This window comes from Lupinus angustifolius, chromosome LG17 (genome assembly GCF_001865875.1).
Source record: "Lupinus angustifolius cultivar Tanjil chromosome LG17, LupAngTanjil_v1.0, whole genome shotgun sequence".
Classification (NCBI taxonomy): Eukaryota; Viridiplantae; Streptophyta; class Magnoliopsida; order Fabales; family Fabaceae; genus Lupinus; species Lupinus angustifolius.
In genome coordinates, this window is record NC_032025.1 from 1179625 (window position 1) to 1206649 (window position 27025).

Below are 27025 nucleotides of genomic sequence, written 5' to 3' on the forward strand. Positions count from 1 at the left end.
ACTTGCATTTAATTCACAAGATGGGCCTTTTGTTGATTTCATGTTGTATAAAGCAATGCCGAACTTGCAGATATCAGCATTAACCTTATTTTAGTTCATTAAGGAATTTACAATACAAATGAAGTAATTTCGATGTATATTTCTTTTTTAGTGGAAGAATTTCTATGCATTGTTTAAGGGTGAGACATTTAGGATAAGTTTTTATTATATACTTGTCCAATAAAATGGATTAAATATTTTGATACAAAATTTGAATTGATTGTTGTGATGAATCTTGAATATGACCATGAACATAAAAGTCTAGGCACCTACCCATAAGAAGTTAGGAACACAGTGATGCAATACTACATCAGTTTAGGCCATATGGCTATATCTGCACTCCATTTTTGACTGTCTAATGTCACAACTAATTTTTACTGCATATCTTTCGGTGCCCATTCTCTTTTCCTCCTTTTCACTTCAGGCATAATAAATGGCTAAATATTCCCACTTTTTTTACACAACTCTCAACTGTTGCAACATTCTCTTCGGTATCAGAGAGTCTATTACTGAAATGTGAAACCCAAATTTGATTTCATCATTTATAATTGTTAAAATGGTAGGAGTCATGGAACAAGAGAAATCTTCTTGATATGAACAAGAATGAATGAGAAATATTATTAAATTTTACAAAGTTACATTGAATCATCTATATAATCAAATTAACTCATCAACTAACAAAAAATGCTCAACTATTTTAACAATAATTAATATTTTTTTTAAAATATTTTAAAATCTATATCATTCAAATCTTTTTAAAGTAATATGTCAGCAATCTAATGTGGTACAACATGTGCACTTCTAAGCCATGCTAGTGTATCACAAAATCTCTTTTGCAAAAAAGTTTATTTTATTATCTAATGGGTTCAACAAGAAGCCCGATCCAAAAGGAAACAAACCCAAAGAACGTGTAATAATGTCTAAGCAAGTTATAGTTTTTTATTTCACTGCATACATCTTTTCTCAAATACAAAACTCATATTTTTAACATTGTACCACTAAAGAAATGAATTTAATCTTAAAAAGGAGTGTAAGTCGAGCGGGTTTTACTTTTCCCAAGTTATTTTGATACTAACACATTTATGATGGTAATATGTAATACAGTATTATATCATTATTATCTATTGACATATCTATATCGGTTTATGATTATAAAGATCAACACTTAGACTAATTCTACATTTACTAAAATAAATTTACGTTTAAAATAATATAACTTAATCGTGCGCAATAATTTACACAGCCAAATAACAAAAATGAAATTGCAGATGTATTTATCTTGAATTTGGGCTTAGTTTTTTGTTGTTGACTTTGTGAACAATCTTCTTTCACACCCTTTCATGCTTTCTTCAATTAAAAATCATTTCCACGAAGTTCCAAAGTTATTAGAGAATCATAATCTCGTCGTAAATCCTAAGCGTAACACCGTGAAGTTGTGAACTCATTCACGAACAATGTTAGACGGAACCGAAGATGAAGAGAAATTTTTGGCTTCTGGTATCGCTGGCCTTCAACAAAATTCATTCTACATGCACCGTGCGTTGGTAATTCCTCTTATTCCTAACCTCTTCTAATTTTCTCATTCTCCTTATTAATTTGATTTTTCATTTTCTTCAGGATTCAAATAATCTCAAAGATGCGTTGAAATATTCAGCTCAGATGCTTTCCGAGCTCAGAACTTCTAAGCTTTCTCCTCACAAATACTATGAACTTTGTTAGTTTCTCTCTCAGATCTCATCCGATCCTGAATCTGCTTCTCTTGTTTATTAACTATTGCGATTGTTGAGTATTTTATTATTTTATTTTAAATTTTTTTATTGTTTAGATATGCGAGCCTTTGATCAATTAAGGAAGCTGGAGATGTTTTTTGAGGAAGAGACTCGTCGCGGTTGTTCCATTATTGATCTTTATGAACTCGTTCAGCATGCTGGCAACACTTTGCCTAGATTGTAAGTCACATTTTTCAGAATAACTGTGGTTTATAGGAAATTGCATGAAAGATAATGGTGAGGAGGAGTTATGTGATTGTAATGTGTACTTGCATTGCAGCCTAAACTGCAATTGTGGTCGCAATTTGCAATAATGCGGTGTTTATAGTCTCGATAATCGCAATTGTTGTTGTGTAGTCTGGATTTTTTGTAAATGTCTGCAATTGCGGTTAACTTACATTACAGCATTCGCGCAAACACAATTCAAAACTATCTTTTAATTTGTGAAGGTTATTTTTAGTTATAGTTATTGTCATTTTTAAATGTGGAGCGGTGTGCAATCACGACGGTCCTTGATGCTGAATCCTACTAACTATGCATTATTGAGATTGATATGACATCACAAAGCATGATGAAAACTATTTAGCTTTTGCAATTTGGAAAAAAATAGTATGTAACTGTTGCATTGGCATAGTTTTGGGCGTTTGGCTGTTTTGAAGCTCTCACTAATTTCCGATGAGGAAGATTTGAAATATTCTAGGTCCAGTAATTATGCATTCATTCTTTTGTGTTTAATCTACTTACTAAGTTACTTATGAGATGTTAATTTTATGATCATGATTAGGTATCTCCTCTGTACAATAGGATCTGTATACATCAAATCCAAGGAAGCTCCTGCTAAGGATGTTCTTAAGGATCTTGTGGAAATGTGTCGTGGTATTCAGAACCCTGTTCGTGGACTCTTTCTCAGAAGTTACCTTTCTCAAGTTAGTAGGGATAAATTGCCTGATATTGGTTCTGAGTATGAAGGGTAAGCAATCAAGGTTCTTCACCTTTCACTCTTTTCACAGGCAGGACATTTCTATTTAAGGCCTTTAATTTGAGCCACATTTGAAGTTGCAATGAACAAAGTCAGTGGTTCTAAACATTTGGAATGCAGTTGCTGGCTCCCTTGGCGTGATCATTTCTTTTAGTTCTGTCAGAACCACCGACCTAATCTAAATGAAATCCACATTAACATCTCAATGCACCTTTGCAATATTGATGTATGATGTAAACTATTGGGGTCATTAGGATATTGTATCCTCCTTTATGTTTCCTTTCTTTTTTATCATTTAATTTTTATTGTTTGTCTTTCATTGTCTTATGTATTTCTTTCTCACTCTGTGGTTTTTTGTATTTGTCGTGACAATGGGGTGACGGCGTTGTATTATATTGAGTTTAAGCTGCACCAATTTGAGATTGAGTCTGATATGTGAATGTTTACCTTGACATATGTAGGGATGCAGATACTGTAGTTGATGCTGTAGAGTTTGTACTCCAAAATTTCACGGAAATGAATAAACTGTGGGTGCGGATGCAACATCAGGTTGGTTAAATTGTCTGCACATTGTTACAGCTCTCATGTTTGGACATGCATGGCATCACAATAGTTGCATGTCATGAGGGTGTGGTTTCTGATCATGCAGGTGTAGTAATGCATGTTAAAATTTCATACTCTTAGCTGAACCTGAGTTGAGGTTTGCTGGCCTGTCGTGCTTTCTTGTCTGCAGGGGCCTGCCCGGGGGATGGAGAAGCGGGAGAAAGAAAGGAATGAACTGCGTGATCTTGTAATATCTGAAGCCTGTAACTGGTTTACTTCGTTGCAATGAGATTCTATACATGATCAAATGCTTATAGGGGGCTTCTCTTGCCTTTTTGTTCTTAATATGTTATTAGGTCGGGAAGAATCTCCATGTTCTCAGTCAGATAGAGGGTGTTGACCTTGATATGTATAAAGATGTTGTTCTTCCCAGAGTACTGGAGCAGGTCTAATATGTTTTGCTATTTGTATTTCCAATTGCCAAGACATATTTCAGTTTGTAACTGAAAAATCATTCATTTTCCTCAACTATCTTAGGCAGGTTGTGAATTGCAAAGATATGCTGGCTCAGTTCTACTTGATGGATTGCATAATTCAAGTCTTCCCTGATGAGTATCACTTGCAAACTCTTGATGTATTGCTGGGTGCTTACCCGCAGCTCCAAGTTAGTGAACTTGCACCTCTTTTGGCATTATTTATGGACAAAGCCTTGACGTATGTGTGTCTTCGAAAACATGAGATTTTACTCATCAAAGATGGTTGTGAAGATGCACCAATAAAGTATAAACAAGATAATTACAAAACAATGTCCAAAATAGAAAAAAACTGTATAATAATTAGTGATTCCTCCAACTTTCTGGAATACTGCACAAGTTTGGAAAATTGGAATATCTGTAAAGTTGAATTTGAGGAAGTGTTGCACAAAATTTACCTAAAGTATCTGACTTAAATTTAATGCTTGGAATAAATAACTCTAAATTTGTGACTATTCATATGGGGCAGATGGAAGCCAGCCTAGCCATATTTTGCTGCATTTATTTTCAGATTATGTTAGAACTATCAATGCCTTTTACATTATGTTCTATTTTTCTGATGGATTTTGTTAACTCAGCCCTAAGGATTAGGAACCATGAATTTGTATTGGAAATGATGTATTTAGTTTCCCAATACATAATTACCCCTTTAACTTATCCTAATGTCATCCTCAGCCCTTCAACAAAACCTTTTTGGATTCATAATATTGCAGGTCCATCACACAGAAGCACTGATTACTTGTTTAGATAGATTAGGGTCTGCCTTTGTGTGCTAGTCGACCCTTCTTACTTTGGTAAAAAAAGTAACCTTTGCACATCATGGGAGCCACTACATGTTGACTACCATGATTTCAGTAGTTAAGCATACAATTGTTTTCCCCTTTGGTTTAATTGATAAGTCGAAGTACATGCTTGACAGTAGCTATCACATACTTTTTAGTTTGTATCATTAAACATTGCATCCAAAATATCCATGAAAGTTTTATGCTGCAAACCCACTAGGTATTGACATTGAGTTGCTCTTTGTCTTCTCTGTTACTGTTTTTCAGCCATCTGTCGACATTAAGACAGTGCTGTCTCAGTTAATGGATAGGCTTTCAAATTATGCTGCTTCAAGTGCAGAGGTGTTGCCAGAATTTTTGCAAGTGGAAGCATTCTCCAAATTAAGCAATGCCATTGGCAAGGTAAATTTTGGACTTTTATTCCCACCGTTTAATAAACCCTTGAATTGCTAAGTGTTTGTCTTTGTATCCAGATCTAAGACTCTATCATTCTCAGTATGTTCATCTGTTTTCTTCATCACTAGGCTAACACTTCTTTGGTTAACTGTATACTCTTTCATAGTTGCAAGCTCCTTACAGTTTCATGTAGTGCAAAATATATAGTTCTATGATGCTTACAACATAAAGTTCAAGAATCCTGTCATGGTTGACCTAATTTTGAATCCGACACATTTAACCAAAGATTGAGTAGGACTAATTGATTGACTCTTCCTAGAAACTAAGCTTGTTTATCTCCCCCGGGAAGAATTTCTGAGGATTATATATAATGTTTTGTGTGCTGTCACTAAAGGCAAAATAATCTTTGAAGAAATAAAACAACAATATCACATGATGAGCGTATTGAGAGCTATGCCTATCAGCCTATGTGCATCTCTCTCTCTCTCTATATATATATATATATATGTATATTCATGTGTGCGATATTTTCCATTTTATGGAGTGAAATGCTTTTGGTAATCTTGATGCTTCCTCTTTCTTTTTAAATTCTGTTTAGCTTTAAATATTAGTTTCAAACCTTGTTCGCTTCATAATTGGATTATAAAGAATGAGTTTTGTCATACTCATTTTGCAATTGAATATCTAGTTCGTCTTCTCTTTCGTACTTCTGATTTGGGCGTCCTAGAACAGAAAAGTATATTTTCTTACATCCTTCATATTTTTGTACTTTACATTTATACTCAATGGTTGTAAAATTTGATGTCCTCAAATCGCTATGCAGGTTATAGAGGCACAGCCTGACATGCCCACTTTTGGAGTTGTAACTTTATATTCATCTCTTCTCAAATTCACTCTTCATGTCCACCCTGATCGACTTGATTATGCTGATCAAGTTCTGGTATGTTTCAATAAAAACTGCTAGTGCAAATTCATGTTAACTGTTTGATTCAATCTTTGAAAGCAAAGGAAGTACAGTAATGTTCTTCCTACACCAATTTTGGTGGTGTGAAGAGGTGTAGGGAAGAGGGAGGTGGGAAGATAAGAGAGGAAAAATGATAGATATGATTGATGGTTATACTTGAAATGAGAGAAGGAGAGATACAGAGTGAAAAGAGGTGTAGAAGTTAAAGTAAAAGAAAAGGTTGTAGAAATATAAGGGTCAAAGGAAATATTGCCACTGGTCTTGTATGAATTGTATTTGGCTAAATTATATTTGTCAGAAAATAGTACTGATGAATGCTATGTACATATGACTGAATATATAGCAAGAATGCTGGTTCTTTTCATATGAGGAAGAAAACTTAGTTTAGGATTTTCTCAAGGCCATGCCCTGACTGTATATACTTCTTGTTAGGGGGCATGTGTGGAAAAACTCTCTGGCAAAGGGAAAATTGCGGATAACAAGGCAACAAAGCAGATTGTTGCTCTATTAAGTGCTCCACTAGAGAAATATAATGATGTTATGACTGCCTTGAAGCTTTCAAACTATCCCCGTGTACTGGAATATCTTGATGTTCCAACTAATAAGGTCATGGCAACTGTTATTATTCAAAGCATTATGAAAAATGGAACACAGATTTCTACTTCAGACGAGGTATGTCTTATTTTATTGTCTGGTATGCATTTTGGTGAGTTTCTTATTAACATGACTTGGTTTATTTGTAGGTTGAAGCATTGTTTGAGCTGGTAAAGGGGCTTATCAAGGATTCTGATGGGATTCTTAATGATGAGGTTATTTCAGTTCTACCACCAATTTCCTTGGGCTATTAATCTTTACAATGCCAATTATTCCCCCCCCCCCCCCCATTACATCTCATCTTCTATAATAATATGTTTCAGCACATTCTAAAATAAGTTAGACAAGATAATCCTTTTGTGTTTTTCTTAATTTCTTCTTTCCTCTCCTCTTAGGCAGATGAAGATGATTTCAAAGAAGAGCAGAATTCTGTTGCCCGTCTAATCCAGATGCTTTATAATGATGATCCAGAAGAGTTCCTTAAGGTGAATTGCTAATGTCCATGCTTTATGATGATTATCAGATTGCACTTGTTTTTTCTGCTTGAACTTCTATCTTCCAAACTGCAGTTAATAATAGTTAAGAAGGCTTCATCTTTAACTATTGATACGGCTTTTGTTGTTGTACTTCTTACTGATGCATACACATGGATTTTACACTTGCGAATATTTTAAAATAAATCTTGGCTGAACTCTAAAAATGGATTTGATGTTAACTTAGCCTTTTTGCCTTCGTATCCTTATCTAAATCATAACTGGTCATGTGATCCTATGATTAAATGATTATGAATACTTATCTGTGGTTTTATTGTTTCGAACTTCAGTTTAGTGATTTTTAACATGATGCATGTGATCACAAACTATATTCTTTAACATTTATTTTAATTTGTGCCTTAATCATCATGTGCTGAATTGCAGATTATAGATACTGTGAGGAAGCACATATTGACTGGAGGACCAAAACGTCTACCTTTCACTGTTCCACCTCTTGTCTTTTCTTCTTTAAAGGTTTGAATGACCGTTGTGATTAGTTGCCGGTCACAATTTTGCACTTTTTTTTTACATTTTTGTTGCTTACATCGTGATGAATTGATAGGGTTAGCAGCAACAGCATAGGTTGGAGACCAAAACATTTTAGCATTTTGGTTTAGTTTGGTGTGGTTGTCATATTTCATCAACCTTACTAGATGATAATTAGGATTACATGTTTTGAAACATTCTAATCTCACTCTTGATTTCATGCTAGATGCTTGTGTACATAGTTAATTTCCATCTATTTGACAGTTCTGATAAAGGAGGCAACTGAGGTTAGTAGGTTGCAAGTCGTCATCATCAGATGAAAATTGAGTTGTCTTTCCATTTCTAGATGAATGAGTCATATTGAGCTCCATTTCTCATTTAGATGAAGTGGCAATGAGCCACAATATCAAAAGCAAGTCAGAACGCTAAGACTACTTTACCTTTTTAGTTTATGGTTTCTCGATGTTGTTTCCTGTGTCACTGTTTTCTTGATTGAAAATGTCTGCCTTCCATACTGTTGTTTGTGTTTTTATAATAAAGCCAGATACATAAATTAATGTACTTTAATATTTACAGTTGGTTAGGCAGTTGCAAGGTGGTCAAAATGAAAATCCATTTGGAGATGATGTGTTAATAACACCAAAGAAAATTTTTCAGCTTTTAAACCAGGTAGTATTTCTTTCCTAAATGTCTTGGCTTCTTTTATATGGTTGATTTGTGCTAGCCAGCCTTCCTAATTAAGTACAAACAATGGTTGAATATTTAATAATGATGAGAATGTGAAGACTTATTGCTGTTTCAGTATTTATTACAGCAAGTGGTAATCTTAACAATTTACCATCTTGTCTCGTCTCTGCTTTTGATTTGTGTTAAATTAAAAAAATTCTTGGAACATTATGTGCGGTTAGTTGGTTAATCTGTTTGATGATACTTTTGTCTTCACTGTCTCAGACTATCGAGACTCTAGCAGGTGTCCAAGCACCGGAATTAGCACTGCAATTGTACTTGCAATGTGCTGAGGTACTGTGACTAATTTGTTTCTTAGCACATCAAAATGATATTTCCTAACCACTGCTGTTTTTTTCTTCTTTTCTTCTATAAGGCTGCAAATGACTCTGATTTGGAGCCTGTTGCATATGAATTTTTCACCCAAGCTTATATTCTGTATGAAGAAGAAATTTCGGTTAGTCTTTTCATGAAACCCCAGACTAGCTCTCCCCCTTTATTTCTTTCTTAAGAGGACTGAGGGTAAATTTGGAGGGATTTTTATAATGCCAATTTTTTGGTTGCCCTGGCTTCATCACGTGTTTGTATTGCTACACTAGGACTCCAGAGCACAGATCACGGCTCTCCATTTAATAATAGGAACTCTTCAAAGGATGCACATCTTCAGTGTTGAGAATAGAGATACTTTAACACACAAGGCCACTGGGGTGATTATCGAACTCCATTATTTACTTGGTGCTCATATTTACTTTTATACTAAATCTTAATTTGGTATCTTTTCACTGGACAGTATTCAGCAAAGCTTTTAAAGAAGCCAGATCAGTGCAGAGCTGTCTATGCGTGCTCACATCTATTTTGGATTGATGATCGCGATAACATGAAAAATGGAGAGAGGTATGTTTCTACTGTTATGAGTAGTGTTTGTTTCTCTGTATTTCAAATTTGCAATTCATGGAAGGTTGTCTATTTCTTTTCCTTGTTTGCTGATTAGTTGGACATATAGTTTTAAATTTTACGTAAATTTTAATTATTTGAATGTCACAATAATCCTAATGTAGAACCACAAAATACATCAGTAACTGTTGGTGAAGGGTTTGCTAACTTGAGGAACCTCTTTTTTTAGTTGGATCATGTTAGTATCGTGTCCCACAAATAAAGGATGACCCATTGCACGAAGCTCCCACCTGGTGGGATTTGGGGAGGGCAGATGTACGTAGTCTTACCCTCGCAAGCAAAGAACTTGTTTCTAGGATTTGAACTCATGGCCAAAAATATCCTTTTATTTGTGTTGAAACAGATTTAATGGAAAGGTTATTTTAGTAAAACTAAATTACCTCATTCTCCATCTCCCAACGATTCAACACCAGAAAGAATTCAAGTTCTGTTCTCTATGCCTGAACACTCTGCCCCCAGCGCCAATGACCGCTGTATGTGTGTGTGCCCATCGCCCACAATTTTTGCTAGCCACTGTTCACAGCCCACCACTGCTCCTCGCCGTCCAGTCATGCCAACTCTGTTCATCAAAGTGTCCTCTGTTGTGTGGCGGCCATGCTACCACCATGGTCACGTCACCACCTGAGTCCATGGACGAGATTGAGGTCTTTTCCTCTGGGAACATGAAACCCCGTTCTTTTGATTTCCTTTTTTAGTCCAATTTCTTCATATATCGTTTCTTCCTTTTCTTTTGTTGGTTGTTTTTATATAAAAAATGATATTGAAGATTGAATATAAATGTTAGTTTATTCCTTTTTTGCATTTTTTATAGTAAAGTTTCATACTTTCATTATTGCTGTGGTGCCACATTTCATGGGTGTGATGGTGTCTTTTTTTCTGGTTTTGAGTTGAATGGGTCTCAAGGAAGTGTTTGGATGGTGTGGTTGAGAGTTGAGGTTTTAATTTTTAGAAAAACGCTTTTACTAAATAATCTTCCCATTAAATCTTTTTCAACAACTTTAAAGGGTATTTTTGCCCATCTTCTCAATGTTAACGTGATCCAACTAAAATAAGCTTTCTCATGTTAGCAAACCTCATATACATGGAGAATTACTTGAGGAGACAGATTTAGTTTCAAATACATATCTGTAGAAAATAAAGTGTTGACAAGGGATTTAGAATATGTCTCATAGAATTTGGAAATGAAGATGGGTATTTATTCCTTTTTTCTTGGGTAAACGAAGATGGGTATCTATTTCTGAATTTATATTTCTTGTATGATTCTTACAGTTTATGTTCATATTTAATTGTGAACCAGGGTCCTTTTATGCCTCAAGCGGGCTTTAAGAATTGCAAATGCTGCACAGCAAATGTCAAATGCAGCACGAGGTAGCACCGGATCAGTTGTGCTCTTCATTGAGATATTGAACAAGTAAGATTATCATCTATAATATTAATTATCAAGTGAACATTGTTTTCCCTTTGCTTTCCTACAGTATAAAATGGAATATTGATGTCGTTTATATTCGCAAGGTATCTTTACTTCTTCGAGAAGGGAACCCCAGAGGTCACGGTTGCTTCTATCCAGAGCCTAATTGAGTTAATCATGAATGAAATGCAAAGTGAGTGCGCAACGGCAGATCCAGCGGCGGATGCTTTCTTAGCTAGTACAATGCGATATATACACTTCCAGAAACAAAAAGGCGGCACAGTAGGTGAGAAGTATGAATCCATAAAGGTTTAACATGCTGGTTGTGAAACTCATCAGGCTGAGCCACTATTGAATTTTTCTAGATCCTTTTCCCCAACTTTACTTTAATATTAAGAGAATTGATTTGTAGTGTAGTTACTAGATTTTAAATTTAAAGTTGTGCACAATGGTTTACACGGAGTTAAGAATGTCTAGTATATAGATAAGCAGACAATTCACCATTGTTTTTATGTCATTTGTGCCCCCTTTTTCTTTAAATGGTATTCTGGTATATAATTGGGAGTGTTTGTTTGTTTTGTTTGCGCATGTTATTTTTTTGAATTCACCTGTTGTTTTAGATGGGCAGGAATTGAGTGTCGGATATATTTGGCTTATTTGTTAATGTAATGTGACCTTAGCATCTTGCTTCCTCCATATCTTTTACTACTTATTAAATTTTAAAAGTTAAGTTTTATAAACAATTAAAGGGATTATAAAAAACGATCTTATATGTATATTTTCAATTTTGGGTCGACATAAGAATTCGAGAAAGTTATCAATACAACTTCAGACCTATGATGAAGGTGTAGGCAAGAGGAGACAAAAAACGGAGGTAAGAATTATAATAGTAAGTGAACAAGTGTGGGTTATTGTGCTTTTAAGGGTAAAAGGTAAAACTTGCTAAGTAGCTTAGTATTGATACATGGAGTCATAAGGTGCTTAGGGTGAAAGGTTTAAGAAATGAAATGATTGGAAAGTTAAGGATTTGAGTCTCACTCATTAAAAATGTTACCATACTAGCATTTGCTATATAAAAAAAAGTTTAGTATTGGTATGTTTTGTAAATTATTAGGTCTTTTTTATAGGATATTTTGAAGTAGTTTCAAAATTACCTTCTATGTTGGGATTCATTCTGTTTACTTATTTTTAATTATTAATTTTATACATTCATTATCTTTATCTTTTGACTGAATTAAGAAAGAGGGATACTTTTGTTAAAAAACATTAATTAATGTGCTCAAGATTCTAAAAATGATTATATACAAAAATCAAGACCAAATTCTCTCTTCCTATAAAAAAGGGCTGGAGTACTTATTTTATGTTTTCAAGTATATGGTGTAGTAAGAAATAAGTACCAATGATTATGAAGACATTATTGTCTACACGTACATTAAGTTCTGGCGGAAAAAAGCATCAAATCGATTCTCACTTGTAGCCTTGTAATTTATTACTACTTCCTATCCTAGTTGCTTTTTTTAATGCAATGAATTTAACCTTTAAAAAAAGTAACAACTTAGTTTTGAATTAATGCCAAGTAAAAAATTATATAAGAGCTAACTCATTTGTTAATTAAGTTAATTTTTTAACTAAATAGTGGTATGCTTTCAAGTAGTAAGCCTAAAAACAAGTTTAGGATTGGATTTTGTTAAACTAACTTGTACACACAGCCATGCTTTATATAAAAATAAATAATTTAAATATATATCTTCAAACAAACAAAGTCATTATCCCAAGTGGATATTCCAGTCTATGAACACATAAATCAAAACATATGTCATAAGAAAAAGGTGGGAACCAAGAAATGCAAATTTGGCTATTAGAGTTGATAAAATAATTCCAAGAAAACAAAGAGTTAAACCACCTTATGCTTTAAGGAGATCTAGAGTGTTTGCAAGACAAACACTCAGAGATTCCAACTTCTTCAATAGTAAAAGAAGTAATGAAAAGGAAGAAAGGGAGAGAGAGAGAGGGAAATAGAGGTAGAACAAAGGGCACTTAAATGTTTAGACCTAGTGAATCACAATATGGAACACCCTGCTTTATTCTTCTTTTTCTTCTGCTTTGGTGGTTGAAGGACAACTCTTATGGCTGCATCAAACACTGCCTTCACATTCTGCAATATATATAACAAAATGATTTTAAACTACATATTATATTAACGATTAACAATTGAGACAAACATTTAGAAATAGATTGAAATGTGTACCTCCTGTGTCTTCGAACTGCATTCAATGTAAGCGGGTGCATTGATCAGCTTCCTAAGCTCTTCTCCCTTTAAAGGGATGCACATGTCAGATTTAATGTATTAAATAAGTAAAAGAGATTCCGATGCATACATAGCAAATTAATATTCACCTGAGCTGCAGTAATGGGCACGGCACCGGGATGGTCAATGCAAAACTGCTTATCATCCCGAAGATCTGTCTCATTATAATTTACAAGTCACAAAACGATAAGCAACTAACTCTTAGTTGAGAAAACCATTCCTAGAATATGCACCCATCATGAAACTACATAATCATTTGTCCTCTCAGTACTAACAAAGCAGGCAATGAAACATTTTGAAAATATTAATACATATCTGGAGATAGGGCCAGCTAATCTACAAATGCTTTTAATAAATAAAACTAACAGCCAACCAAAAATATCAAAACATTGACCATAAATGTCGGTATCAGAGACATTGGAATGAGAAACAAATGATGAAGGAAAGAAAAAAGAGAATAAATTGCACTAGCAATACTCCAACCTGTTCTCGCCAACAGAAAGAGCCCATTCAGAAGTTCATCACTCAGATAACCGAAAGTTTTAAATCCATGGAGTAGAAATTATATGATTTCCTCATAACACAAACCATGAGTTATAAGAGAAATATATATGCTGTGAAGGCAGGCTCTAATAAATACATGTTACCACAAAATTAGCATCACATCAGGAAGGAACAAACTTACCAAGCTTTGTGCCGACCAGAATTATGGGGACACCAGGTGCATAATGCTTCAACTCGGGAATCCACTGGAAATGAAACCAACACACCAACTTATCAGCAACATTTCATAAATAACAATCAGTATGTTGTTCATTATGGGTCATAAAGGAGCCTATATTTACTTTCAAAGGAAAAAAGCAAAGTTGCATATAACATAAGAAGCAAGGGACACAGCAGTAAAGTGGGATGATTACCTTTTTTGACACGTTTTCATAACTGGCCTTGCTAATGAGAGAGAAAGCCAGTATGAAAACATCGGCACCACGGTAACTCAAAGGTCTTAATCTGTTATAATCCTCTTGTCCTGTTCCACAAATAACCGAAAAATTCATAAAGTAATTCCTACCTCGTAGATTTCACAGAAATAAAAAGTAAATATGCAACATTACCAGCAGTGTCCCACAAACCCAGATTAACAATGCTTCCATTGACAACCACATTTGCGCTGAAATTGTCAAAAACAGTTGGCACATAATCCTGTTTACAAACAAAATGTAGACTTTAAAAAATGATAAATGCCTCTCTTTTCGAAAATATACAGATACAATCCAAACAACTAATAACTGCCAAATCTCATATTAGTATATTACAGCCGATTTGTTTAGTCTTTTTTCATTAAAAAAATCCCTTCGGACGCATTTGTATGCTTGTTTGGGGAGCTTTACTAAACATGTTTATCTAAAAAGAAAAGGTGAAATTATTAGGAAATAACCACACACAAAAGTTAATTCAAAATCAATTTTTGAAAATCACTTATTTTAAAATCCTAAACAAACTACCCACATATAAGTTAATATATGAATACATCTTTTCAAGTAATTTTATATTTGTTGCAATGCTAGGCAATAGACATACACCTGAATTTCATATTGAATCACAAAAATCCAAAAAACAAAAAATGCAAGGCTGAAACTACTGTTTTAAAATCGTGACCGCAATTGAGGCCGCGATGGTGAGTATAGTAAATGTAACATATACGCAAACACAAATTTGGATAAGAGAAAAGGGAGAAAATACTGACAGTGGGAAAAGTGTTGCTGGTGTAGGAAATTAGCAAACAAGTTTTACCAACAGCTCCATCTCCAACAGTGACACATTTGATGAACCTTGAAGCGCTCATCTTTTCAATTCAATTCAATAAACAAACAAACAAACAAATAACAAACCCTCCCTCAGATCTTCCACCTGAGGACCCAAATTATCACAATCTCCTTCCAAATTATTATGCTTCAATTACACATCTGTACCAAAACACAACACAATAATAGAATAATAAGCTTCAAACCCTAATTGAGAAATGCAGAAACAAAATAGAACAAACCTAATTGTTATGGAGAAAGAGAGAGAGAGAGAGAGAGAAACCTTATTGGTCGAGAAATGTTGCCGTTGAAGCGTTCATTCACAGAACAAAACAAAACAATCGATTCTCTTTTTCTAAACCAAATAAATTTGTCGCTATTCTCTTCTTCTGTTATTCTTAAATAATTGTTTGTTTATTTTTTAATATCTTTTTTATATTTATTATCTGTTTTTTCTATTTTTAACTTTACGTAATAGTCGCAAACAAATTCGGATCCTCACTCAATTAATTCGTTCTCACCAATAGTTTACTTTTTGTTTTTACTATTTTTATTTATTTATTTATAAGGAAACAGTTAATTTATGGACAGAGGTTTTTTAATGTGGAACACTGCAACTTGCTAAATTTACTTTTTGTTTTTACTATTTCTATTCTGATAATTCATTTATTGAGTAATAATTTTAATTATTTACTAAATTTAATTTAGAATAAAACATCTAACCTTCACCCACATCATATTACATAATAGAAAAAATGACATTCATTATTTATATATATATATATCACTTATATTGAATTGATTGTTGACAATGAACGGTAACTGATATAATGAAAGTATAAAAACTCTTATACTAAATGAATTTTTTTCTCTACGAAAAAATATATATATATTTTTAGCTTTTAATTCTATGGTGTATTTGGGAGTTGGATTTTGAAGTGACAAGAATGAAAAGAGAAGGTTTGAGAATCATCTAAAGTTTTCCATTTCTCTTTCTTCTTATCCAAAATCTAACTTTCAAACTAATCATTAACCGTCATCAATTGTATTACTTTATTGCAACTAAAAATAATTGTTTTTTAAGACATATAATTGATGTTGATATGGTATTAATACATATATTTTAAAGCACGTATTGAAGCCTGCATGATAAAAAGAAGAATGTGGTGTTTAGAGTTTAGATAGAATGAGAATTATGAAGGGAGAATCAAAGTTAGGTGGAAGTAGTTAATGGTATATTTTCCTGCACCTACATGACATGGTGCTTGTCCTTTTGTGTCTTTGGGGAGCTCCATATTATAGAATTTATTTCATTATCAAATCTCTTTTCATTTAATATCACCCAATTATGAATTTCGAAAAAAATTAGTTCCTTAAAGTAAGGGACTCTTAATAGTACAAAAGGGGACCTGAGAGCCTGACGGGACTGTAATAATTTTAAATTTCCATTCATAAACACATTTCTAGACGAACAAAAATTGTAGAGTACTTATCATTTTAAGAGGTGATAATATTTATATTTTCAATGACAAGAAGAATATGATCTTCCTGGGCAATAATTTTGAACATGCCTCAATTTTAATACTCATACAACTTCTCCATAAATTATTTACCTATATAATGGGACCAAGGGTGGGATCCAAAGTACAAAGGAAAAAGTGAAAAACAAGTGAGGTTATTGTAACAACATACAAGCACTCTATAACTAAAAAGAATTGCATAAAGCTGGAATAGAAACATCAAACCCATTGATCAGGATTTACAGAATGCCCGAAGCGTATCGTCTAGCGCTTTTCTGTCATAATCGCCGGTGAAAACGCAATTACCTAGAGGACCCTTTAAAAGGATTAGCCTTAGCAACCCATCTGCCACCTTCTTATCAACCTAATATATCAAGATAAATGAACCATTAGCATGATAAAAACAAATTGAGCATAAAAAGAGTTCTGCAGCATCAGCCTCTTACCGCCATGACAGATTTGAACATGTCCATGGTCACGGTTTCGGGAGGGCTAGTAGGTAACTTAGTCTGTTTTAAAATGTCTCCAACTCGCTTCACAATAGAATCATCAATCCAACCAAGGCGGTATGACATGTCAACAGCCATTACCTGTGTCAACGGCAGAGTTTACAACAAAACAGATCAGGTATTAAAAGAAAGACTCTACTCATTAGGATAAAGGAGGCAAGAATAAATATACAAATTTAGGTATCATTCATGATTTTATTTAAACTGTACCGTGCCAGCTGCAACAGCCTCTCCATGAAGCCACTGGCCATAGCCAACCCCAGTTTCTATTGCCTAAAATAAGTGACACGGGAAAGAGTTAAAATCAGAGTGGAATTACCGGATAAAGAAAACGCAGAAACAATTTTTTTCAGAATAGTTTGATGACACAACTACACAGCAAACAAATTTGTAGAATTTTAAACATCATATTTAAAATCCACAATATGTAAATAATCTTCAAAATTCAAATTATGACAGCTGAGCATTTTGCGAAGTAATTAGAATAAATAACATGAAAAGAGTAAAATAGCTGATGAGGCCACCTTTCATCACCCCAAAAAGTAACAAAACTAAAAACCATATTTTTCTTAACATTTTTCACGTTCTATTCTCCGTAGAAACTTAAATTTTATGTTTGAACAAACAGAATCTACTGATATGGAACATAAGTTTGTACACCATCTTAAGTTCTTAACTATTATTTTTGCTTAGACAATCCATGTCTCCATCTCCCAATTCTTCTATCATTATATCTACAGTTTATGCTTATTCACAAAGACAATAAATTTCTCAAAAATCCATGTCTCTAGTTTTGCAACTTAGGATAATACAATAACCAGTCAATGATAAGTACTCACATGACCAAACGTATGACCCAAGTTCAATGTTGCCCTCAGTCCACTTTCCTTCTCATCCAAGGACACAACCTCAGCTTTATTCTCACATGATCGTTTTATAGCATATGCCAGTGCATTAGGATCTCTGCAGTGGACGACATTAACTTGTAAAAACTGGAAGAGTAGAAAACCATTATGAAAGCAACACAGCATTATGATAAAAAAAGAGTGAATACTAACTTTAGTCCTTAACAATTTTCGCGTGTACCAATTCGATCTCTGGAAAAAAATCCAAATTAGTACTCAATAATGGCAAATGTAAGTCAAAATAGTCTCTGTTCGGTGTTATAAAACATGTCAAAAGAGACTAATTTGACTCACATTTGATATTTTTGGGACCATTTTGGGTTTTCAATTTTTGACTTGAGGAACCAAACTGGTAAGGTGAAAATTTTGAGGGATCACAATAGATATTTACTCTAAAAAAATCTAACAACAAGAAAGTAGTATGTCACCCCAAGAAGCAATAATAAGTCATAAAGCTCAAGCTTGAGAAACTTTTCCAAGCCATAAGTACATATTTTAAGTTTTAACATAGATTTCCCATAAGGTTTGCTTTTATGACCCATTAGATGTTTCACCTATTAGTACTACCTTCATAATGAAAACGTAACATGTTAATAGAAGAAAACGAAATCATGATACAGTGCAAGACAGAAATAAAAAATTACCTTGCCATTAATGCATGCATATTTTTCTCTTGCCACTCAAAAAATTCTGCATCCCTAATGAGGCCATACTTTATAACTTCCGCAAACCCTGATGCCAGTTCCCTTTCTGGTAATGTATTTAGTGTGTCCGTATCTATAAGCACACACTGAGGTTGGTAAAATGCACCGATCAAGTTCTTTCCAAGGCGATGGTTTATCCCAGTTTTACCACCAACTGAAGAATCAACCTGGAAACATAATGCACGGTATAATTAATAGGGAAAAGGATAAAGTAGGCCGTGGAGACTAGAATCATTAAAAATTTATATGTAGAAGCAGATAAAAGAGCGACCTAATGCACGAGACTCCCACCTAGTAGATATAATTAAGATAAATCGTGACATAAAAAAAAGAGAAGCAAAAGACCTGTGCCATAACAGTGGTAGGAATCTGAATAAAATTAATACCACGCAGGAAGGAAGCAGCAGCAAAGCCACACATGTCACCAATCACACCGCCTCCAAGGGCAACAAATGTAGAGCGCCTATCCAATCTTGACTCAATGGCCTTGTCAAAGACTTTCATAAGAGTATCCTACGAGTAAATAATGCAACCACATTTTACCCAATTGCCAAGGACGCCAACAAACACAACAGTCAATTCAAATCTGAAAAGGCTTACCATGTCCTTGTACTGCTCACCATCTGGCAAGATTACACTCTCGACAGAAACATTCGAGTTTTCGGTTGTTAAAGCATGAACAACTTTGTCTAGATACAGTGGTGCAACCGTGGTATTGGTGACCACAAGGACCCTCCTTCCATGGACATGCCTATTACACAGTGATCAACCAATAAGAACAAGGTATTTTCATAACAAAACATTATAGACATGGTATAATATTAGCCTCATTAGAAAGTTGTGTTCTCATCAGATTTTGAAGTAATGGCGTCTTTAGGTTATTCAATAAGGTTTTGGTATAAGCTAAAAAGAGCTAATCTCCATAAGCTTCTCTAATAAGCTTATTGGTGTAAGCTAAAAAGAGCTATTATGCAAAGTCATAAGCTATTTTCGTAAATTTACTTTCACAAGCTATTGTTATAAGCTCAAATAAGCTATTTATATCTCTTACAAACGCCTCTAAGTACCATAACACACTATAGTTAACTGAAAATTGACAAAGTGAAAATATCAAATTAAAATAAAAACATAAACTTTTTGTCCATTGGTTTAAGCTGGAACTACCATAGGGTACAATTGAGTGAACGCAAATGAAAATTTTGTATAAATTAGAGAGAGAAAATACGGTGAAGAAAACAAAAATTAAACGGTGTTAAGAAAAATGAAATAGAAATTTAAAAGCGAGAAATTAAATTGACGAAGGGATACCTCTGGAGAAGATGTGGTTGATCAAGGAGGCCGGATCCGATGTAAATGGGGTAGCTCCGATCACCCAAATCAACGTTGACGGTGGTTGGAACCGCAGAGTGAGTTTCAGACAGAGAAGGGTTCATAACTTGAGAAGAAGTAGCGTATATCTTCCTTGTGGTGGAAAAAGAAACGAACTTTGGGTTAAAATGTAAATTATATTTGGTGGGGTAGTGGAATTTAGGTTTGTGAAGGAAAGGGGAAGAAGAGGAGAGAGAAAGAGAGAGTGAGGAAGCAGAAGCCATTTGATTTGAGTTGTTAGGTTGGAATTGGTGAAAGGAATGAGAGGTTTTTGTTTGGTAATAGTTCTGATTATGGTTATGGTTATGGTTGGTGAATGAAAGAGAACATGTTATTGTAATAGAAGAGGAGGAATGGGGTTAGGTGGGGAAGCTGATTAAATCTTTCATCTAATTCACCACTCTTAATTTAGCTCTATTTTTTCAATTCATGATCATCCTTGTTATAAAACAAGCAAGACCCGGATTCGAGTATGTTAGATAGAAAAAATGTTCATTGGGAGAGTTAGTCTCATGTACTTGTGCATGTTCCGGCTTGGACATGATTGCATCCAATGTAAGGATACCTGTGAGAAACCAAAAAAAAATTATATGAAGGGTTGTGTTTAGAATTTTGGAGGCCTTGTACAAAATTTTGATTGAATATAATCTCTATATAACTCATTAATTTTATGGAAAGAAATGTCTAGTAGAGTATAATATGTTGAGTATCATTAGAATTATAAAGAAGGAAGAGAGGCATAAGGGATACCTTAGAAAAATTAATTCAAACAAAAATGTTTTTTAATAATGAATAGTTGTCACCAAAAAAAAAAGGTTGAGAGTAAAGATGGAGTTGAAATTTATTATATACACCATTTGTATTCTAAGGATGTTTTTAGTTCTAAAAAATCATTGATGATTTGGATTCATCAACATGCAAGTGTGCTGTTGTTGCATTCAAATAGTATAAGTTTAAGGAAGTTGAAAAAATCTCTTTTAGCCACAGTTTAATCTGTAAGTTTCAATTATTTACAAAGCTTTGATTAGATAATCTCATTTATATTAACAAATGGAAGACTTTGATTACAAGTACATGAAGCCAGAGTGGGAGGTGAACAACTAAAACTAATTTTTGCTTTTAGGTCCCTACATCTACCACTTCGATCCTCTCCTTACTTGAACAACAAGTTGACGGGAACAGCCTTCGTTATGTGCCGAAGAACAGGCCGGAGAGGAGTGGCAGTGGATGTCTGGATGAAACACAAACCGAAAATGGTGGTGTTGAAAAGATAGGGGCATAAAAGAAGGGAATGTGGTGGGAATGCACTATCAGAATTGGTACTTGATGATGCATTCCTTGGACTGTTATTGCTCCACCACATGTTTTCTAGACAGTGAAGTAAACTTTATTTACAAAACATTCATAGAGGCCTTCGGGATTCAATAGTGATGAATTGGAGGCGTTAACTCGAGCGAAAAGAAGTTAAATAAGAACTTATCTTAAATAGACTATCTTATTCCTATATAACATATAGTAATCTGGTCCTCACCTATTTAGGCTTAGGCCGATTTAAAAGTCTGCTCTGACCTGAACCTGTTTCCACCTCTCATGCTCACAGATTTTGAGTGAATGTGGCAGCAAATATTGAGAAGGCCTTGAGGCTCTTGATATAACTTAGGGAGAGGTTGATTGGTAGAAGTTCAGGAATAGGTAAATCATATTTTCAGACCAGATGGCCAAGAATAGGGAAATATTATGTAAACCAAAACTATCTTAAGGACATGTTACCTTGTTAAACAGAACCATTGGTCAGAAAAAGGACAACACCATTACTAACTTTTCACTCATCTAAATTTCATTTTCTTTTTCTCTCACCTATATCTAATATATTAACATTACAATATAATGAAACCAAACTTAACTCCACACTGTTCTTTTTAGATCCCTTAAATAGTAAAGTTAGCAGCTTCTGCTTTCCCACCCTGTCTAGGATGAAGATTCTACACCAAAACAAGTCCTACAAAAAAAGGCAAGTGAACAAGATTGCACTATTCCATTCACCTTCCATATACAATGACATATCATGGTATAACTGGGTGTTAATACAATCTAGACACATGGGCAAGGGTGATCATCATTACCATAAAACCATAATCATCTATAAAGATCCACATCAATTCTCCTAGGGTAATATTCTCTTCACATCATGCTCCTGTTCATAGAGTTTGGCTTTGTTATATACCGATTCAAAAACCTCCATGCACACACTTGAAAACCCCACAATCCCTTGGAAAACATGTGGGCAACTCATCTGCAAGTTATTCAGTGTCATTACCCTTGTTATACTTACCGACTTTTCATATTTGTTCTTCTCCTCCTCAGCCTTTGCTTTCAAAGTTTCCACCTTCACACGCTTCTCAGTCACGGGGTCCTTGGTTCTCATGCCACCAGTGGATTCATGCATGGAGTATGGACCATACTTGCACTCCAAGGATCTAAGCTGAACCACTTTCTTCTCAAGCTCTTTAAATGCAGAACCCGACCTCTTCTTTTGTTTATGCTCTTCTGTTTGTTGAACTACTATAGCATGAATAACGGTCAACAAGCTTTTGATTGCTTCGGATGCCACCTTGTCCGGTATACGATCAACAGCAAGGTTCCATTCTTCACAAAGAGAAACTATCTTTGACTCTTCTGCGGTTCTGCTCAGTGGGTTTCGGCTAAACTGCAAAAGGCTGAGCCTTAGCCAACATGTGAGGGATTGGATATAATCCCTGTGGGCTTTGAATAGGTTGCAGAAGGATTGGTGCCACTGCTGTACTTGAAGCTCTAGCTGAAGAGTTGCCTGCTTATGAATCTCAGAAGTCGGGTTGGTTGATGGTATTGTGTTGAGGTATTCCAGTTGCTGAACTATGTGTTTTTGGACTTGATGACACTCATACATGCTTCTCCACATGCACATTAATCTGCCAACATTTAGAAACAAAGAATGCTAAGGGTAATTGATTTCATTTTAATCAAACAAAATATTCAACTTTGTAATGTCATTTGAATCACTACAAGTCTACAACGACTAATAGTAATAGAGTTTGATTTTGATGCACTCTAACCAATCATACATTACACATTACAAATTATAATAGTTTTAATGATGTGCCAATGCATGATTGGTTGATAGCGTAAAAAGACCATTACACTCTCAGGCTCAGAGCGGTCTAGTTACATCCGTAATAATAACCCAGCAAGCAGAAAGAACAATAGTTACAAAAGTCAGGGCAACCATTCAGTTAGAAAAGTGAAATGGCTATCAAGAATTTAAATCGAAACATGATATATTCTCTTACAAATTCTCATACACAATAAAAAAAGTGGTATGCAACAAAGTACCATTTAAAGTACAACACATGTTATTTTTCTTGTGACATACGAGAATTTATGGGTTGATTTTGTAAGAAAATATATCATTCTTCATTTAAATTTATACCCTTTGACAAGGATCAAGTTATGTCAACAGTTTTTGTTCCTTGTCCCTCACATAGAGCAGTAGTACATTTTTTTAACCACTCCCTGAACTACATACTGTACTAGTTGCCAAAGAAATGGAAAAAGGACATAATGATAATGATTTATCATATAAATATATATATATATATATATATATATATTGATTTATGATCAGACAACACAGATAAATACTCGTGCGGGGACCAGAAGTCTATAACATCCCATCCATTGGTACATATAATAATGGAAAACATTTTGTGTACCCCAAGTGCAACATCTATATTGGAGTGAGAGTGCCTTATTTTAAGTGTTGAATTAATATCTTTATATTCGTACACCCATGTGAAAGTCAATAGAGGATTAGATGGTACTAAGAGTCATGTCAAAAAGAAAAGAAGGTACAAAACTACTGCCACAATAATGTTTGGGCTAAGGTCCAGGAGCACCCTTAGAATCCCAAGAAAAAGGGTTTAGAAGGAGTAATAAGCCTTAATCTGAGGAGATTCATTTAATAAAAAATGTGACCATGATCCTCTATTTGTCTTGATAAAAAACAAGTGAGAAGCCATAAACTAGATTAGTACAAAATTAAAAAGTAGCAAAAAAAACAATGTTTTTACTATTACTATACTAGGCATGTACTTTGAAAAGCAACTTTTTAGTGTTATTGATACTAGGCATGTATAATGTATTGGTATTAGTATTAGTAGTAGGTGGTTGTGGTGGCAGTAGTTGACTTCTACTCTGCTACTGCAACCAGCTGCTATTGCATATGCAAGCCTCTGTGTACTTTTCCCCATCAGGAAAATGTTTTGTGGATAGCATTTGATAATGTACCTTCTTTTGTTACTTTTAAAATGTGTTTATATAAAAAGATTTAAAAAATAAGAGATAAAATAAATCTATGAGGTATCTAATAAGATGTTCAAATAACATGATGAAAATAAACAAAAGTAATGCAAATTCTGCTTTAAAGCCTTATAGTTCCTTCATTTGCTGCTATACCACTTGATAGCTAAGGTTTTACCCTATGAAACTCGGTTATGTATAAAGAAATTGAAGTGGAGCCTCAAAAGCATAACAGAAAATGATAAGACTAACCCTTTGACAAGCTCAATGAGTTGAGGGTAGAGCTCTATTTCCCTTAGTTTGATGATTTCAGTAGATGTACTATCAATGGCCTGAGAAGCAACCATCATTTGTGACTCTAATTTCTCCACTTCTTTTTTTGTTTTTTCTGTTTTCATATAATCAGCCCTTTTCATCTCTAGCTTCCTTAGCAGTTCCACCTTCTTCTCATGCTCCATTTTTACTGTCTTGGAAATCTTCAAACAACCCAAGAATATTGGAGAAGTTAACCAACCATTAATTGGAATCATCAAAGTTCATATTGAATCTAAGTAAAAAAGAAGGTTAGTTTGATTTCCTCTACAAGTGTTTTAGATATATGAGAAGTTTTAAATTTACACTCAAGGGTGAAGGAAGTGCAAAATAGAGCTAAAACCAAGTACACCAATATAACACCACTATTATAATAACATAACATAGCATAGCATCCACATAATGTAGTTGTAAATAAGATTACTTCTTCATTAGACCCGCATCTTATTTAGCCCATTTTCCCTTTTCTTTTTCCTTTTACTATTATATTCTAAAGAAGATCAAGAAAAAAACTACATACCTTGACTTCTTGGTACAATTTCTTCTCCCATGCATAAAGCCTCTCCACAGTGGAACTGTGGCCACCATTTCTAAAACCATTTGCCCCAAAATTACCAACTGGAAAATGAGGTGTTCCCTCAGCCAGCTTGCCAAACCCGTTCAGTTTCGGACTCGAACCCAACGCCCACAACGACGGACCTAGACTCCATCCATAGCCAGATGCTTTACCTTCCACCAAAACAAGTACATAAAAAACACAAACATCAAAACTCTACAAAGGTTAAGGAAAACACAAGCTTGAATGTTAAACACTTAAACCACAAATAACAAGGTAAAAACCCAAATTGATCCCAAAAAAAACATATGGAGACGCATTAGGTCCCCCAAATAAGGAACTTATGTTACTTTATTTTCCAAAAGCAAATCTTAAAGATGTGAACTTCACAGCCCACAAAAGAAACCCAAAATTTGTTTCATGTTTCAGAAGCTTACCTCCTTTTTTGTGATCAGAAAAACCAGAACTTGGAACTTCAAGTAGGAAAGAAACATGAGCACCAGCTTTTGCAGCTTCAAGAAAATAGTCATTAAGCTCTTTGATAACTTCAACCAGATCCTTACTGTTTCTAGGCACAACCACTGCAAGTTCACTACTTGTTTTAGTCTCCTTGGAAAACCCGCTCACACTAGATGGCGGCGCCGTCTTGCTCGCCGCCGTCATCACCACCACTTCAGAACCAGTAGTGGTAGTAGCTTCCCACTCTTCTTCAATAGCAGACCCTGAAGAAGGAGGAGGAGGAGGAGGATGTGGATGTGGCTGCATGAACGGGTCCCAGAAATCCCAGGAGGAGGAAGCCATCGGCGGCGGAGGCGGCGGAGGAAGAGGTGAGGCAGTCATTGATGATGTCCAAGTATCTGAACTTGGACTCATAGGTGGTGGTGGTTGTGCCATTTGTGTCCTAGGCGGTGGTGATGGAAGTATAGGTTGTGGTGGTTCCGGTGGAAGATGATGGTAGTGGAAGATGGTGGCGGTGGCGGTGGCGGTGGTGGTGGTGGTTTCAACATTTGCAAAATGAAGAAGAGCAGAAGCAGTGGAACGTAGGGAATGAATGTACATAGCATGCGCTGCAGAAAAAGCATGTCTTGCTTCAACAAACTGCTTCATGTAACGCTTCCTTGCTTTGCATCTTGACACAGTTTCTTCTCTCTCTATCCTTGAATGACAACACCCCATTTTAGTAGATCAACTTGGTTCTTTGATTTGTGAACAAAGTTTGTTTCTTTTGCTGATTCAGAAAAGCATTTTCCACTTAAAAACTAAACCATTCCACTAACTTAGTGGTATTTTATTATTGTTTTTGGTGTAATGTGGGAACTGAAAAGTAGTTTAGTTGAAGTTGAAAGTACTTGATCCACTTTGACTTTGAAAGAGGAAGGTGATAATGCAAGTTAGGGAATAGAATGGAATGTAAAAATGAAGTGTAAAAAGTGAGAGAGTGGTGGAGGAAGGAGGAGGAAGAAGAAGAAGAAGAAGGGAAAGTGAAACAGAAAGACAAGGAAGGAGCTTTGGGCAGAGAGCCTGCAACACAAACACACTAATTCTATTTTTATATAATACAAATATCACCATTAACTTAGTTGTAGGTCTAGATCCGCGTGATAACAACAAAAAAAAAAATTAATAATTCGATTTATAAGAATGATATTTATTACTACGATAATTATGTATTTTGATAGATAATTTCAAAAAAAAATGAAGAGGTATCATTGGTAGTATAGAAAAAATATTATCACTAACTTTATAAGTATTCAATGAATTAGTATTTTGCTACCAAGCATCTACCGTGATGGAAAAAAACATTCATGGCTAAATAAGAATGTTTTTCTTCCGATTTTACTATCGAAAAAGAACCGTTTTTGTGCTTATTTTACAACATTGAACAAAATAGACATTGTTCGAGACAAAATTAAAAAATTAAAAAAATATATTAAAAGATAGAAGAAATCAAAGTAAAAGTGAATAAAAATTAAGAATTTAAGAGCATAAATAAATTTGTA

The 27025-nt window shown here is 34.5% G+C and overlaps 4 protein-coding genes across 6 annotated transcripts; 1 reads left to right on the forward strand and 3 right to left on the reverse strand.

The window, feature by feature from the left end:
• On the forward strand, positions 1373–11385 carry LOC109331058 (vacuolar protein sorting-associated protein 35A-like). Its single transcript, XM_019565332.1, has 21 exons — positions 1373–1583; positions 1657–1753; positions 1865–1988; positions 2593–2778; positions 3249–3336; positions 3521–3577; positions 3687–3776; positions 3872–3994; positions 4913–5047; positions 5865–5981; positions 6438–6677; positions 6749–6814; positions 6995–7084; positions 7517–7606; positions 8195–8287; positions 8570–8638; positions 8721–8801; positions 8944–9051; positions 9135–9238; positions 10596–10709; positions 10811–11385. Exons 1-21 carry the CDS (start codon positions 1494–1496, stop codon positions 11019–11021), a joined length of 2373 nt encoding a protein of 790 aa, XP_019420877.1. The 5' UTR covers positions 1373–1493; the 3' UTR covers positions 11022–11385.
• Positions 12526–14946, reverse strand: LOC109331063 (rac-like GTP-binding protein RHO1). Its single transcript, XM_019565341.1, has 7 exons — positions 14759–14946; positions 14127–14214; positions 13932–14041; positions 13700–13763; positions 13104–13168; positions 12955–13020; positions 12526–12861 (listed from the first exon to the last, which is right to left on the reverse strand). Exons 1-7 carry the CDS (start codon positions 14855–14857, stop codon positions 12766–12768), a joined length of 588 nt encoding a protein of 195 aa, XP_019420886.1. The 5' UTR covers positions 14858–14946; the 3' UTR covers positions 12526–12765.
• On the reverse strand, positions 16301–20188 carry LOC109331062 (3-dehydroquinate synthase, chloroplastic-like). The gene is made up of 8 exons (XM_019565340.1): positions 19763–20188; positions 19055–19205; positions 18800–18967; positions 18395–18621; positions 17685–17808; positions 17056–17118; positions 16783–16926; positions 16301–16700 (listed from the first exon to the last, which is right to left on the reverse strand). The coding sequence occupies exons 1-8, from the start codon at positions 20044–20046 to the stop codon at positions 16569–16571; spliced, it is 1293 nt and encodes a 430-aa protein (XP_019420885.1). The 5' UTR covers positions 20047–20188; the 3' UTR covers positions 16301–16568.
• On the reverse strand, positions 21574–26510 carry LOC109331060. 3 transcript variants are annotated; one of them, XM_019565335.1, is made up of 5 exons: positions 25463–26201; positions 24990–25198; positions 24410–24633; positions 21967–22770; positions 21574–21923 (listed from the first exon to the last, which is right to left on the reverse strand). In XM_019565335.1, exons 1-4 carry the CDS (start codon positions 26199–26201, stop codon positions 21987–21989), a joined length of 1956 nt encoding a protein of 651 aa, XP_019420880.1. In that variant the 3' UTR covers positions 21574–21923; positions 21967–21986. The 3 variants fall into 3 exon arrangements, with proteins under 3 accessions (XP_019420880.1, XP_019420882.1, XP_019420881.1); XM_019565337.1 differs by having other exon boundaries at positions 21574–22770; positions 24990–25192; positions 25463–26510; XM_019565336.1 differs by having other exon boundaries at positions 21574–22770; positions 25463–26509.

What these genes read in the sequence shown, in the direction of transcription:
- LOC109331060 (XM_019565336.1), bottom strand. Translation starts at nt 26,201, where the DNA reads ATGGGGTGTTGTCATTCAAGGATAGAGAGAGAAGAAACTGTGTCAAGA. An exon ending in TTCTGATCACAAAAAAGGAG is followed by an intron (nt 25,199 to 25,462) that starts GTAAGCTTCTGA and finishes TTTTGGTGGAAG; the next exon opens with GTAAAGCATCTGGCTATGGA. An exon ending in CTCATTGAGCTTGTCAAAGG is followed by an intron (nt 22,771 to 24,409) that starts GTTAGTCTTATC and finishes AAATGTTGGCAG; the next exon opens with ATTAATGTGCATGTGGAGAA.
- LOC109331063 (XM_019565341.1), bottom strand. Translation starts at nt 14,857, where the DNA reads ATGAGCGCTTCAAGGTTCATCAAATGTGTCACTGTTGGAGATGGAGCT. An exon ending in CCAGCAACACTTTTCCCACT is followed by an intron (nt 14,215 to 14,758) that starts GTCAGTATTTTC and finishes GTTTGTAAACAG; the next exon opens with GATTATGTGCCAACTGTTTT. An exon ending in TCTGGTCGGCACAAAGCTTG is followed by an intron (nt 13,169 to 13,699) that starts GTAAGTTTGTTC and finishes ATAATGAGACAG; the next exon opens with ATCTTCGGGATGATAAGCAG.
- LOC109331058 (XM_019565332.1), top strand. Translation starts at nt 1,494, where the DNA reads ATGTTAGACGGAACCGAAGATGAAGAGAAATTTTTGGCTTCTGGTATC. An exon ending in GGGTGCGGATGCAACATCAG is followed by an intron (nt 3,337 to 3,520) that starts GTTGGTTAAATT and finishes TCTTGTCTGCAG; the next exon opens with GGGCCTGCCCGGGGGATGGA. An exon ending in AGATTTCTACTTCAGACGAG is followed by an intron (nt 6,678 to 6,748) that starts GTATGTCTTATT and finishes GTTTATTTGTAG; the next exon opens with GTTGAAGCATTGTTTGAGCT.
- LOC109331062 (XM_019565340.1), bottom strand. Translation starts at nt 20,046, where the DNA reads ATGGCTTCTGCTTCCTCACTCTCTCTTTCTCTCTCCTCTTCTTCCCCT. An exon ending in GTGAGCAGTACAAGGACATG is followed by an intron (nt 18,968 to 19,054) that starts GTAAGCCTTTTC and finishes ATTTACTCGTAG; the next exon opens with GATACTCTTATGAAAGTCTT. An exon ending in TGGGTCATACGTTTGGTCAT is followed by an intron (nt 17,119 to 17,684) that starts GTGAGTACTTAT and finishes CACTTATTTTAG; the next exon opens with GCAATAGAAACTGGGGTTGG.